Genomic DNA, 14,246 nt, shown 5'->3' with positions numbered 1-14,246 from the left:
TAATACCTAGAAAGTTAAGTCTGCAAGATAAACTTAATTACACACACATGATTTTTAGCTCTTGTGCTTGAAAAATAAAACAAGGAACATGTGACGGACCTGGAAGTAGCTTTAAGCTAGAATTGTTTTTGTTGGCTGAAGTTGGTTTAATTCAGTTGAACCTGTTTGCTTCAGGGGGTAATTGCGGCCTTTGCCAGGCTCCCACTAAAAACACCATCTCTCTTTTTGACTTCAGCCTCTTTATTAGTTTAAATTGACAGGAACTGGACTGAAAGTAGTTTTGTAAAGAGAGCATAAAACAAAGCAAGGAGGGCTGAGCTAGCCATCTATTATCTCTTTCTTCCAGAGCTGTCTTGTACCCTGTATTCTGTATGCTCTCCCTTAGAAACACCTTGCTGAGGTGGTCTCCCAGGACACTGCTGTTCCAGTCATAGTGCTCCTCGTGACTTAGCTCTGCCCACGTAGGTACAAGAAATTAGGCAGATAGCTTGGGAGAGTTAGGTAGGGGAGGAGCTGATGGGACAGTTTCGGTACCATTATCAGTGCCCACATTACTACTGGTTCCTCTACTTTTGCCCTCCCACTGTAAACACTGGGACATAACTGGCATCCTTTGAGGCCGTGTAGCACCCAGCAGGTTTTGAGTTGAATACCACTGGATGCCCTGTCCCCTTTTTAGGCATTTAACTGCACAAATGTTTTGCTTCAAGCCTGTTTCCCAAAAAGGAAAAGCACCTTTATAAATACGCGAATCATGCTAATCTTTGTGAGCCCCACCCTGTACGTAATACAGATGTTGCAGCTAAAATAGGTGTTTGTTTTAAAATATCTAGAATTTTATTTGGTTGTATTTTTGCTAACTTATATGCATAGCCAGAGTGAAATGCTTGGAGATACTGGCTAGTAGTCATCCCCCAAACCTGACATCATTTTATTACAATTTGATACAAATGTCCTTTGGATTACTTATTTTAATCTCTCTCAAGTCAGTAAGATTAAAAAAAACCCCAAAGGCCACTGTTGTGTAGAGATAAAAGCACAAATGAACATTGCTGTGAAAGGTGTGGTGATGCTTCCAGTGATGGATACTGTGCGGGTCTGTACAGCCATTTGAGGTCCGTTGCTGGGATTTGAAATGGCAAAGGAAAAGGGCTGGGGTGGGGGGATCCATGTTTTGCCATGTAGAAAAGGGTTTAACCCCCCCCCCAACATACACTTCAAACAGGTAAGAGAAAGCTTCAATAATGGGACATTTTAAATAAAAATGTAATTTCCTTAAAGGTGTAACTACGATGGTGCTGGTTGCTGTATTGGCATTTGCCTGAGGCTTTGTAAGTTCATTACAGCCTTGTATCAGCCTGTCCTCTCTGAATGTCCAAACTTTTGGGTGTTAGTTTTGCTTTCTGCTTGTTTTAGCCTGGACAAATCTGCTTACTGTTCCAGGTAAGTTACTTTCATTCTGCTTCTTTCAGAAACAGCCGTTCCTTATTGATGCAGTTCCCATTATAAAATCATGGCTGTTTCTCAGTGAGGAGGCAAATTCACTGCTCAAGAGCAAGTGCCACAGTATTATGTTCTGAGCTCTGCCACCCTGTGGATGGAGAAGCTGAGATTTATGTCCTCTGACCCTTTCCAAGCACTCAGTTTATCTAATCAAATGCACATTGTACATGTGTTTATACCGTGTATTGGATGTTGGACGAAATAGCATTGTCCATGTGAGTGGGCTCATAACTGATTTGCCTCAAGAGAATAAAGTCATGGCAAACAAATTTATATTTTGGATATAATTTAAGCAGCATGTTCATTGCCCTCATAGACATGGACTACGTACAAACTCAGAGGTTTCACTGGCTTACTGGAAATGTAATTTGGGGGTTCTTTGTCGGACACACCAGCCCTAAGGGCATACAAAAAAGAAGTAAAAGAGCAACAACTCTTGCTCAAGTCACTGTACTTGTTTGTCAAAACATCTAATTCATTTTCCTTGTGGATGTAAGACGAGATTGTTAGATGAGCCTGAAACTTTTGCTTGTATATTGACCTCAGGCAGCGGGGTTATGATGGATGTGGTACCCAGAACTGGGCTACTAAACTTCTGCTCGAGTCAAACATACACTTACAAGGGTAAGGGAGGAGATTCTCTCTCCGTGTGCACTTTAAAGCTTTAAAGATGTGGCTTCAGGTTTCTAAAATAGAGACTGTTACTTATGGTTGGGAGTTACCTGTGTGAAGGAGCTGGCATGTTAAGCTGAAAGGCCACTTAGCAATGTCCTGCCTTTAGTTGCAACTGTATATCTCACCTAAATGTGTTGGGTGTTGTTGGTATCTAGGTCGTAGCCATACAAGTTCTGGTTCCTTGGGTGTTGTTGAGCACAGGTGACTGCAGGGCTCCTGGTGTGTGTAAGCCACTTCCCTTTGGAGCTGAATTCATATTTACAACCTCCCGTGTCAAGAGTGTGTTGCTAAAGAAGTTGTTTTTTTCTTCCCCCTCTCCCCTTCTTCACTCCCTTCAGCTGGAATGTCTTCTGGGAAGTCTACAAATCATGAAAGGAAAACACCGCTCACTCCAACCCAGAGAGAGAGTGTACCAGCAAAATCGCCAGTCCCAGGGGTCGACCCAGTAGTAGCTCACAGTCCCTTTGACCCCCATCATAGAGGAGCTACTCCAGAAGTCTACAGAAGCCATCTTCCCCCTCATCTGGATCCAGCCATGCCATTTCACAGGGCTCTGGATCCTGGTAAGTGGCGTGGTCCGTGGTCAGTACTGTCATGATCTTCAGTAATGCACAGAAAAGACTGTGCTTTGGAGGGAAGCTGTAATTTGGACATTCAGATTATAATACATTTGACAGATTATGTTTGTTTTTAAACATTACTGTTTACCTCCGTTAATTTGGACAGTATGGATCGCAGGAGTTCAATCACATTTTCATTTGTAGTCCACCCCTGCCCGTTCTTATGACTACTTCGGATTAGTTCAGCCATTTACTTCTGCAGTACTTAGGGATTTATATTGTTTCCTCTCATGGCTTTTTCCATAAAACAACATATTTTCCATTAAACTCTGAATTAATTCTCATTGGAATATCAGTATTGACAATGCTGGCTTTGGCCTTGTCAGAGCTGGCCTGGCGGGGTTGGCAACACTCCTCGTTTAAGCTTAAGAAATATCTTCATTGCAAGTGTCAAGCCACTCTTGCTGCACACTAAATCTTGCTTCTTCTCATTCTCAGCTGCAGCTGCATACCTGTTTCAGAGGCAGCTTTCACCCACCCCAGGTTACCCAAGTCAGTACCAGCTTTATGCGATGGAGAACACACGGCAGACAATCCTAAATGACTATATTACCTCACAGCAGATGCAAGTTAACTTACGCCCTGATGTAACCCGAGGATTATCTCCTAGAGAGCAAACATTAGCTCTCCCATATGCAGGAGCCAGAGGTATGTCCGCTGCCTTCAGATACTCTTAAAACACGCTTCTGAGAGAGGGGATTGATTTATATGAAATGTGCGGACAAAAAACTGACTGGTCTCTACAGACATAAAAGCAAAATTAAAATGGGTATTGTAGAAGTAGCACGGTCTTGATGCGTATTTACTTTTTAGTAACTGTTTTGCTGGCTAATTTAGGTGGATGCTAGTAAGTATATTCTCATTCCATTGTTTTCTAACAGGAATTATTGACCTGAATAATATGGCTCCCACTATCTTAGTGCCACACCCAGGAGGAACAAGCACCCCTCCTATGGAGAGGATCACTTACATCCCTGGTACCCAGCTTACGTTCCCTCCCAGGCCTTACAATCCTGCCTCTCTGTCACCAGGTAAGTGCTCAGGTCATTAAGCATCATTCTGAATCCTCCTGTACATGGAGAGAGTTGGCCCTCCTTGACAGGCAGCAAGCGAGCGTGATGTTCTTGTTGCTTTTGCTAGTTCACTTTGGATGATGGGAGATGCTGTTTCCAGTGTATTATATTGTTGTAGTAGGAGCCAAAGATCCCCAGTCAGGTCCCTAATGCCTTGCACATACCTTTTGAAGGCCCTGAAGGCCCTCTCAGGCGCCAGAGGCCAGGTTCTACCATCTGACATGTGGGCACAGCAACTTCGGGTACGTGTATTCAAGATGGAATTTAGCTCCAGTTTTTTGCCAGCTGGCAAGCTTCTGACACTGTGAAGCCATGTAGTAAGTTGAGAAGGTTATTGACTGATTCCTTCCCTGACAGTGCACATTAAGGTCAGCTTGCTTAGGCAAGTGTGTGGAGTGGAGTGGAGTGGCATGACAATGAGCTTGAAAATCCATATATGTTTCTGTTGCCCACTTAAAGCAAGTACATCTCACATTTTGCTGTGTTTCAAGTGTTTTGTGCTCTTTATTGCTGCTCAAGGCGTTTCACCTCAAGTATTTTTCCAGGACACCCTACACATCTGGCCGCTTCAGCTGCAGCAAATGCTGAAAGGGAACGGGAGAGAGAGAGGGAGAAGGAACGAGAGAGGGAGAGGGAACGTGAACGAGAGCAGGAAAGGCAGCGAGAGCGAGAAAGGGAGAGAATAGCTGCTGTTCCCACTGAGCTCTACCTTCGGCCTGGTGAGTGCTTAATGCCATGCTTGGATCAGTCTTTTTAAAGTGCAACTAAATGGCATACGGTTTGCTGTTTTCAGCTCTAAAATGGTACCATGTAGCCTACTATTAGCATGATCTCAAGGATAGTTTCTAAGTTGCGGAGATTTTCCTTGCGGTTTTAGCTTCCACAGTTGCATGTTCTTGGCTCTCTTCTGTTTCGGATGGTGTAGGATGGAATCAACCCTGTGCAGATACTGTCAACAATGCAGTGACATTTAGTACAGTGCCAGGTGGAGGATGCCAGTCCTTAGAAAGCTCTAAAAACTGGCATGTGTTTGGAAAAACTGTGACAAAAAAGGATGGAGGGAAGGAATAGCTGTATGATTACAGTGGTGCATTGTTATCTCCACGGTTGCAACTTGGCTATCTCCATAATTACACTACATGTTATGAATATATTTTTTTTTCTGCACACTGAAGGTACAGAGCAGCCTGGTAGACCTGGCAGTCATGGGTACGTTCGCTCACCTTCTCCTTCAGTGAGAACGCAAGAGAACATACTGCAGCAAAGACCCAGTATTTTCCAAGGAACCAACGGGACAAGTGTGATCACACCTCTGGACCCTGCTGCCCAGCTACGTATCATGTATGTTTCTTAAACTACTGTTGCAAAGAAACCTTTTTGGGGTGAGCTCGTTAGTAAAAAAAAAAAAAATAAATAAAAAAAAAATAAATTAATTAGCATGAAAAATTGTAGGGATGAAATGGCTCTTTGACGTCTGGGAAATGAACTTGTATTTTCCACCAGTCCTACTGGAAACGTTAACTTTGTCTTCGGGAGGCCAGGAGAGGCGCGTTCTGTTCCTATTCTGTGCTCTAATACAGATATTTGCTTGCAAACAGGCAGCTCACCCCTGGAGCCCCCACCATCACTCCAGGCTTGCCTACTTCACGGTATAACACAGCAGCTGATGCCCTGGCTGCACTCGTAGATGCTGCAGCCTCTGCTCCTCAGATGGAAGTTGCCAAAGCAAAAGAGAACAAGCATGAAGGAAGCAGAATAGAAGAGAACATGGGGCGCAGGTCAGCTGTGGTTACTGAGCAGCAGCCGCAGGTGGAGCAGAAAGTGCTGGACACAGAAAAAAGACCTGTTCAGTGTCCCTATACATCAGCGGCCTTTTCCAGTGGCAAGTCCCAGGGTCAGTCTTCGTCATCAGTAGTTTATTCAGAGGCTGGTAAAGAGAAGGGGCATTCTAAATCCAGGTATGAGGAGGAGCTACGAACCCGAGGGAAGACCACCATTACTGCTGCGAACTTCATTGATGTGATCATCACTCGGCAGATTGCTTCGGACAAGGATGCGCGGGATCGGGGCTCGCAGAGTTCAGATTCTTCTAGCAGTTGTGAGTCTCTTTGCCCTTAATTGTGTGTGCTGTCTTATGTCACTTGCTGCATTGTTCTGTAAGAGGACTGGTTTTGGTTCTTGAAGACTCTTGAATGCTGTGATACTTAGGCAAGGTGGGTGCTATAGTGCTACACTTCCTTTCCTTCACAGAATTCAATACTGGATGTGAAGTGACAAAATAGTATTCCCTTCTTGAGAAATGAGCAGCTCTTCATAGAGAAATCCAGGTTTTGTGAGAGTCTTGGTGCTTGGTGAAAAACTCATGACGTCCAACCAAGTCCAAATTTGCTGCAAATGCCTAGGGAAATCTTAGCCATTCTCTTCTTTGTCTTAAGTCATAGGAAAACAAAACTTAAACCGGCTAGTAATAACAGTGTGCTTCCTAAAAATAATAGCTTTACATGTGCAGCAGAAAATTCTCTGTGGAAATGAGAAGAAAAGTGCTTATTTAAATGCTACGGTCATAAAAATAAAATGACTTCTTTATACAGCTGCACTTCTTGGAACATATGAATGGGGCTTGGTGTTAACAGCCGGTGAAGGGGTTTCAGGCGTGTGCTGATTTTGTATTTTATTTAAAAACTTCTCCGTTGCTTGAACTTCAGTATCCTCCCACCGGTATGAGCCACCTGGAGATGCCATTGAGGTGATCACTCCTGCAAATTCGCCAGCGCCTGCACAAGAAAAACTGCAGCCCTATCAACAAGAGGTGCCCAAATCAAACCAGGCAGAGAGTGAGTTGCTTTGTAGCTGTAAAAAAGCTTGTCATGTGCCTAGGGTAGACATTTCCTTTTTATCACTTGCCAGGAAAGCAAATGCATTTAAAGCACATGAGCAGCCTTTTAAGCTATAGTTTAAGGCACACTTCAGTCTTCAGAAGTTCTCTCTAAAGTACATGCTGTGAACTGCAGAGAGTGAGAACATCGGCTCAGTGCATCACAAGTATGATGATATTTGGTATTCCCTAATTATGCACTGATACTCCTATGAGAGAGACTGGGTGTATTATTCCCGTTTTGTGTATGGGGAAAATGCAGTCGATAGAGTGATTTGACATCCAATGGACTGTTTGAGATGGTTAGGGCAAGAACTCAGAATTCCTGATTTTTAGTCCCAGCCTAAGTTCACTTAACTGTACTTCTCCTCACTGGAGTATCTTCTGATTAAACACTGTTAAGAAAATGCTTTTATTCAGTTGAAAAATATGCTTTATAAACTCCCAGTATATTGGTTGTCTAGGAAAACATTTTAAATCTGGCAGACTGTGGGGCAAGGCTGTAACACTTTAAGGTTTAAAATCTTGGTGAGAGATGCTAAAGTGATAGCTTACTGAGATGTCTAAGGAAATGCGATGAAATCTAGCCAAACACTAGAACTCAACTTTCTGTTGCTCCTTTGTTTCAGAGGATCCGATACACGAGCAGCAAGGGAGGGAATGTAAAAAAGCTCTATTAATTATTCTGGTTACATGAAATCTCATGTGGGGAATGTTTCAAATACTCCTTTCTATAAGTACTTGAAGTACTGTATTTTCTCACATACAACATCCTCCAAATATAATACACACCATGTGTTTTGGAGGCAGAATGAAGAAGAAAAAAATCTCCCCATAGTAAGTAACTGAGTACCAGCAGCTAGGGAACCAATTTCCACCAGCTGTTTTTGGAAAAAGGTGACTTGTATTCAAGAAAATACAGGGTTTTCAAATCTTAAGCTTCAGTAACAAGCCCTATGTAACATCGGTGTCTCATTAGACTGGTCTGCTTTTATTTGAAAACTAGATGATCCCAACAGACAATACGAGGGGTCGTTTCATCGGTACAGGCCACAACAAGAATCTCCATCTCCCCAGCAGCCTCCACCACCTTCCTCACAGGCAGAAGGGATGGCACATGTGCCCAGGACCCGTCTGATCACCCTTAATGACCATATCTGTGTAAGTTATTTCGCACGGGCCTTTTCTGAAATTGGTTAGTGTTTCTGGAACTTGGAAGCTTTCCATGTTCTGTTGCAATAGGAAGTTGCAGCAGACTGGGATAGAGGAGTGGCGCTGGGATCTTGACATGTTCTGCAAGCACGTTGTGGGCGTTACGGTTGTGTTTGCGTATAGCACCAATTTCAGTTCTTTTAAATGCACTCAGGGTCGCCAAACCATTGACTGACCTTTTTCTCCACCCTCAATTAGCAAATTATTACACAAGATTTTGCTCGAAACCAGTCGGCCTCCCAGACCTCCCTGCAGCCTCCCACAAGTACATTCCAGAACTCGGCTTCTGTTGCAAGTCCCACGCCTCTTCGGGCCAAGGCACCCAACCGCTACAGTCCCGAGTTGCAGTCACAGTCTGTCCACCACCAACGGTCTGCTGCTAGGGTATCTCCTGAGAATCTCTCTGACAAAGGCAGGGGAAGGTAAAATGACTTTCTTTTTCCAGTTTGACTGTAAATCTGTCTATTGCATGGATAAGTAGTCAACCAAAGTTAACTCTGAGCTAGGCACCAGTTGATTTGAAGTCGGTATATCCCTTAACCCTTCTTAGCCATTTCGAGACAACTTTCATTTTACATGATCTTCAACAAATGGGAGGCACGCACAGTACGTGTCTTATTTTCATCCTTTCTACACAGTTAAGTGCGGTCTAGCTATTCAGCATAGTTTACAGCCATTTCCCCATTGTGCTAGATTCCCTTCACGTCATCTCCAGTCTTTGGAAAGAGGGAAAGCATTTAAGCACTTGAAGGTCAGCATAGAAATAAATATGTCGATTGTTTTTGAAAGATCTTGAAATATCCCAAAGCCTTTCACAGACCTAAATATGTCATAAACCATGTAGGCTTGATCACTGGTTGTTGTAACAGGTGAACTGCTTGTGTTCTTGCCTGTAAAGAATATAATCTCTTTGCATTGTAAATGTAGACCTGGGAAGTCTCCAGAAAGAAGTCATGTCTCTTCAGAGTCCTACGAGCCCATCTCACCCCCTCAGGTCCCAGTTGTGCATGAGAAACAAGACAATGTTCTGCTGCTTTCCCAAAGATCTGAGCCTACTGAACAGAGGTATGTCTAAAAGCTGAGCTCCTCGGGGAGGGAGCCCATGTTCTAGTCCTCTGCCTGGAAACAGCAGCTCTGATTTCAGAAGGAGAGTAGCGCGTGCATGTTCTGTTTGTCGGGGGAAATTGTTGGATTTCCCGTTTGTGAACATTTTCCCGTTTGGCTCTTAATTTAGGATAGACGTTTCCAAAAGTTTTCCTAAAAATCCAGTTCTTTTGGAACTGAAGATTGATTTCCCTCTCTTAAATTAGCAGCACTGTTTAGGCCTAGAGTGAAAGTGTATAGGAAACTATAGGCAACAAGTTGGTCTAATAAAAGATATCAAATTCACCCAAGGAACCTTGTCTGCCTATGTCCTTAGACCAACACGGCTGCAACCTAAAACCCTAGCAAACTATAGGAATCTTTTTTAATTACAGTAATTCTAGAGGCAACATGGTGCAGTAGCTAGGGCATTGTTTTTTTGATAGGAGACCTTCGTTCTATTCCTGAGTAATCTCTCCATGCATCAACTTCCTTGTGTATATAAAAGGAAGGTTGACACCTACCAGTAGTGCAAACTGCTTGAAAATCTGCAAATTAAATGCACTTGGCAAGTCACTGGTTTGGCTTGTGCTTGGGCAAACCCCAGTGCATCTAAGAAGTTGGAGACTGTATCTGAGTGTCTAGAACTGAGGTACAGGAGCAAATGTGTATTAAAATATGTTGAACCTAGCCCCCTGGTACAAACTCAGGCTGTAACATTTAAAGCTGCTGAGAAGAGTAATACACGTTGAGTTCCTTCTTGACACCTGTTGGTCTCAACAGGACTGACTCTCGCTCTCCTGGGAGTATAAGCTACTTGCCTTCGTTTTTCACCAAGCTTGAAAGCACGTCACCAATGGTGAAGTCCAAGAAGCAGGAGATATTTCGTAAGTTGAACTCCTCTGGTGGAGGTGACTCTGACATGGGTAAGTGAGTGGGGACTTCTCCTTTTCATTGTATTTTCCAACATAAGTCACCCCTGAACTGCAGTCCTAAAAAATCTAGCCAGTTTTTGGTTAAACAATTTTAGAAATAAAAGTATGGATAAAAAACGCAACTAAACACTGACCGTTTTGCTCTATTTACTTTTGTAGTTGGGAGGGAGGAATATTGCTTCTGTAAACAAGGACAAGTATTTAAGTGTGGAACTACCAAATGTTTGTTGGAAGCTTGGCACTTCTGTCTCATGGGATTTACTTGGTTTTCCAGTTTGATACCCACTAGATGTAAAAACATGCTTGTCCAGGGTTTTGGTATTGTGTTCTTTGGAGGCTTCTCGTTTTTGTGTTCCAAAGACTGTACTAGTTGTCGTTGGGCACCACTGTTCAGGGTGTCGTGATGGCAGCCTTTGCTCCTTGAACATGCAACTAGTTTGGGCTGAAGAATCTTACGTGGTGCAGCAGCCCCCCAGCCCTTGTTGTAGCAGACTTACTTAGCCTTATTCAACACACATGGCCTTTCAAAGTTGGATTGAAGGGAACTTAATTGACTCCTAACCCTTGAATACTACGGTCAGAGCCCATCTCCCATGGTGAGCAGGAAGGTAGTGTTTGTTCCACAGAAGTACATCACTGCTCTGGAAAGTCTTCTAAATGTGGCTCTGTTATAGCTGACAGAATGGGGCCTGTCTTGTAAAAAGTCTCTCACTTATAAGTGAGTTCAGCGGGTGTCTTTTAGTACCAGTGTTAAGCCCGTGTTGTCTCATTCAATGAGAAGAGAAACCTAGGGTATGTATAAGGGTGGTAAATGTCCTTTTTATTTCTAACGGTCCCTAGTGGGTATGCAGCCTACTTTTGTTCTCCCGCACTACAGTTGTGGCTTACCTCGCATCTAGCATTCTAGTAAGCGAACATAGTACGTGCCACTGACATTTGTTTGACATGTGCTACATGTCAGCATTGAGTCAGTCTGCATTCTTATATTGTTACAGATGTCCCTATCACAGTTATCATGTCGGTCTACTGACCTGATTTTTTCCCCCTACTTACCCCAGCGTATCTGTGAACGGTGTTAAGTAAATACAGTGTAATATCAAATCTGTAAAACACACAAAAATGGGTATATTCAGGTCAAAAAATAAGCCTTTTTCAAGTGCAGCGTGAGAGATGTGAGACATGGAAAAGGATCAGTCCATCTAGTCACTGGAAGCCTATTAAAGGAAAGCAGGCTGCCTGCGATTGTTTTATAACCAGACAGTAAAGCTAAACCTTTTACATGTGGATTGACTCTTCCCAGCAATGGCACCTGTCCAGTCCTGAGACCTCCAGTGGTGAAGTGAAAAGAGATAAAGGGGACGAATAATCAGAAGCCTGTTTAGTTACACTCTGTGCATAAAACATGCAGCAGGCACCCGTACTGCAAAACTAACTTCACCACTCTGCTTTAATTACAGCAACTGCTCAGCCAGGAACTGAAATATTCAATTTGCCAGCAGTCACTACCTCAGGTAAGTCTTTGAGAGAAACATCAGTGGCATAATAATTTATGGAGAGTGTAAAAATGGCGTAATGCCTTTTTTATGGGTGGACTGGGAGGCTGAGAAATGATGGGAAAATGTAGCATTGAATCAGTGAAGCTCTAACTGGGGAAAATCCTGTTTCAGTACATTAGGGGAAAGAAAAATGATTGTAAAGGGAATTTAAGCAAATGTCTCAACTGGAGTTTAGGCGGGAATGTCATTTTATTTTTACTGTAGCTTTACTTTTTTGCACAGATGCAAAAACCATGCTAGCACTTTTTCTTTGGCATCTCATTTAAACAGGATTATGAATACTCACAAAATCCCAACATTTTATAGTTTAAAAAAGGTTATGATGCCTGGTCATAATGTAAGTGTGATTTTTAGAAAGGAAGACATTGAATCATTAATGAGGTGCTTGCTGCATTTACAGTAAGTGCTCTGGTAACTCCTCATCCAAGACGGACCTGGTTTAACGTGTAATTCATATTAATATTGTTGCATCTAAGTTAAGGGAGAGAAAGGTGGTAAAGGTAAATGTTTGCCTTTAAATGCTTTGAATTTAATATTTTAATTCACAAAACGAAATTCCAACACAGCTTGGGATGTTTCATGAGAGAAGTGCTTCTTTCTGGGTCTCCTCCCTTATAACCGAAAGATCTTAATTGCTGCAGGTTTTTTAATAATATTCTGTCCAAATTGGCATATTTAACTTCCTCTGCTCTTTGTTTTTAATACACATGTAAATAGATCTTGTCCGCTGACATTTAGTGGCATAACTGACATGGCTCTTTAACATGTGCTGGCATGTCTAACTCCTAGCTGTTGTGAGCTGCTTGGAGCATGTAGCTTTGCATAAATTGCTCACCTTTGTTTTTTCCATCTCTCTCTTCCTCTGTTTCTCTCTCTAAAATCTTCTCCCATGTCCCTTTGTAAATCTTTTGAGGTGTATTTTGTCCTTCCCCTCCCACCCTTCCCCATATGTTTTCTTCCTCCTCCCAGGTGCAGTCAGTTCTAGGGGTCATTCCTTTGCAGATCCTGCCAGTAATCTGGGTCTGGAAGACATTATTAGGAAGGCATTGATGGGAAACTTTGATGACAAAGGGGAGGATCATGGAGTTGTAATGTCACAACCTATAGGGGTAGCACCTGGCAGTTCCAACCCTGCAGTATCAGCAAACAGTGAGACCCGTAGAGAAGAAGCTAATCCATCGCCCAATTCAGGTGAGATTTTACAGCTCCTCCAAATTGTAGGGCCTGGAGACAGTAACTGTGGGGTGGAACGGAAGGATTGAAGTGAACTTGAAGCAACAAAAACACGAATCCATGCCTGCTGGCAGTGCTGCAGAGACAGCGTTCCTGCCCTTCGGGTGAGGACACCAGTGTCACGGCTCTTCCCATTCACAAAGCAGATTCACCAACTCCAGAAGGAGTGTTTTCCAGTACTCCTTTGGGAGCACAGCTGCTGTGACGAGCAGAGGGGATGAGGGGGCATGTGTGCTGCGCCTTCAGCGTTGCAGTACAGGAGATGCATACCTGGAGCAGCATGTGCGGTAACCAGGGAGCACTGGATGAAATTAGGTGGTCTCTGAAAGAACCTTGGTTCTGTGGCCATCTCAGCTGAAATGCCCCCCTCGATGGTGGGAGTCAGGATTTACTAGCAGTGGGGCATAGGCAGCCAACAGGAGCATCAGCCTGCAGCTCCTGACCACAGACTGGCTTGTTCTAACGAAACCCTCTAGGCAGATTAGTCCCCTAGATGTCAGCTCCTCAAAACCTGCTGAGTCTAAAATGCAGTGCGCCTTTTTTGAAGGAAAAAAAAGTAACTTTTTTTGGTGTGTGGCTTCTATTTCCAGGACTAGGAGTCGGCAAGCAGAAGTTAATCGGCAAGTCCAGTAGCAGGAAGTCTAAATCTCCTATTCCTGGGCAGGGATATTTAGGAACTGAGAGACCTTCTTCTGTCTCATCTGTACATTCAGAAGGAGATTACCATAGACAGACTCCAGTGTGGGCCTGGGAGGACAGGCCTTCATCAACAGGTGAGGAACAGTGCCAGAAACACTAAAAATAACGAACTAGAAGGGCAGTTCTGTTGGGAAATTAGACATAGCTAAACACGCGTTCAGTGTGTGGGCCCAAACAAGCGCAGTATCCAAGGTCAAGCAGTGAACTTTCTGAATTGGATGCTGGCAGAGAAGCAAATCTCAGTAGGAGGCAAGAGCATTTCCAGAAGACACCACTGCTAGAGGTCAGTCAGGCTGTAATGAGTTTAATTTGCTTTCCCCAAAGTGATTCCCATTCTCTACCAGTGGCTGAGCCACCTCAGAGATGTGAAATTATTTAACTTTGAGAACTGAAATCTTGCAATTTCTATCTGACCCCCAAGACCAGACCTCCGCTGACTGGAACAGTGAGGGGTATAAGTGTAGACAGCTGCTGAAAAACATTTTTTTTTTCTTCTTCCAAAGCACTTTTAGTTCCTGAAACTTTTAAGTCCACTGTATTGTATCAAGCGGCTTGTGCCAAAGAAATGTGATAATTTGCTTCCTGCAGCGTTCTGAATTAAAACTATGAAAATTAGCCAAGTTCTGCATACCTTCAAGTTAAATAAGTTGCCCATCATCCTGGCTGTTATAAAGTCATGGGGATTTGAGGAAATTAACTTACATTTTTCCTTTCTGGTGGGTGGCCATTGCTTAAAACAAGCGGGTGCTGACTTCTGTCAGCGAGGGAGGAGCTGGTTGGAA

At 43.4% G+C, this 14,246-nt stretch overlaps 1 protein-coding gene across 5 annotated transcripts in view; it reads left to right on the top strand.

Moving 5' to 3' along the window:
• Positions 1-14,246, top strand: part of NCOR1 (nuclear receptor corepressor 1) — a 100,478-nt gene that overhangs the window by 83,090 nt on the left and 3,142 nt on the right. For all 5 annotated transcript variants that reach the window (XM_059717485.1, XM_059717488.1, XM_059717487.1 and 2 more), the window contains 14 exons: positions 2,517-2,741; positions 3,237-3,446; positions 3,680-3,829; positions 4,417-4,590; positions 5,047-5,212; positions 5,470-5,969; positions 6,577-6,705; positions 7,753-7,907; positions 8,157-8,380; positions 8,886-9,023; positions 9,825-9,967; positions 11,434-11,487; positions 12,502-12,723; positions 13,356-13,538. In XM_059717485.1, the coding sequence (XP_059573468.1) occupies positions 2,517-2,741; positions 3,237-3,446; positions 3,680-3,829; positions 4,417-4,590; positions 5,047-5,212; positions 5,470-5,969; positions 6,577-6,705; positions 7,753-7,907; positions 8,157-8,380; positions 8,886-9,023; positions 9,825-9,967; positions 11,434-11,487; positions 12,502-12,723; positions 13,356-13,538 (2,673 nt within the window). The remainder of the gene's footprint in view (positions 1-2,516; positions 2,742-3,236; positions 3,447-3,679; positions 3,830-4,416; positions 4,591-5,046; positions 5,213-5,469; positions 5,970-6,576; positions 6,706-7,752; positions 7,908-8,156; positions 8,381-8,885; positions 9,024-9,824; positions 9,968-11,433; positions 11,488-12,501; positions 12,724-13,355; positions 13,539-14,246) is intronic.

Source organism: Alligator mississippiensis, chromosome 14 (assembly GCF_030867095.1).
Source record: "Alligator mississippiensis isolate rAllMis1 chromosome 14, rAllMis1, whole genome shotgun sequence".
Lineage (NCBI taxonomy): Eukaryota > Metazoa > Chordata > Crocodylia > Alligatoridae > Alligator > Alligator mississippiensis.
The sequence above is the reverse complement of the archived record's forward strand: the minus strand, read 5'-3'. Positions and strand labels throughout refer to the sequence as shown.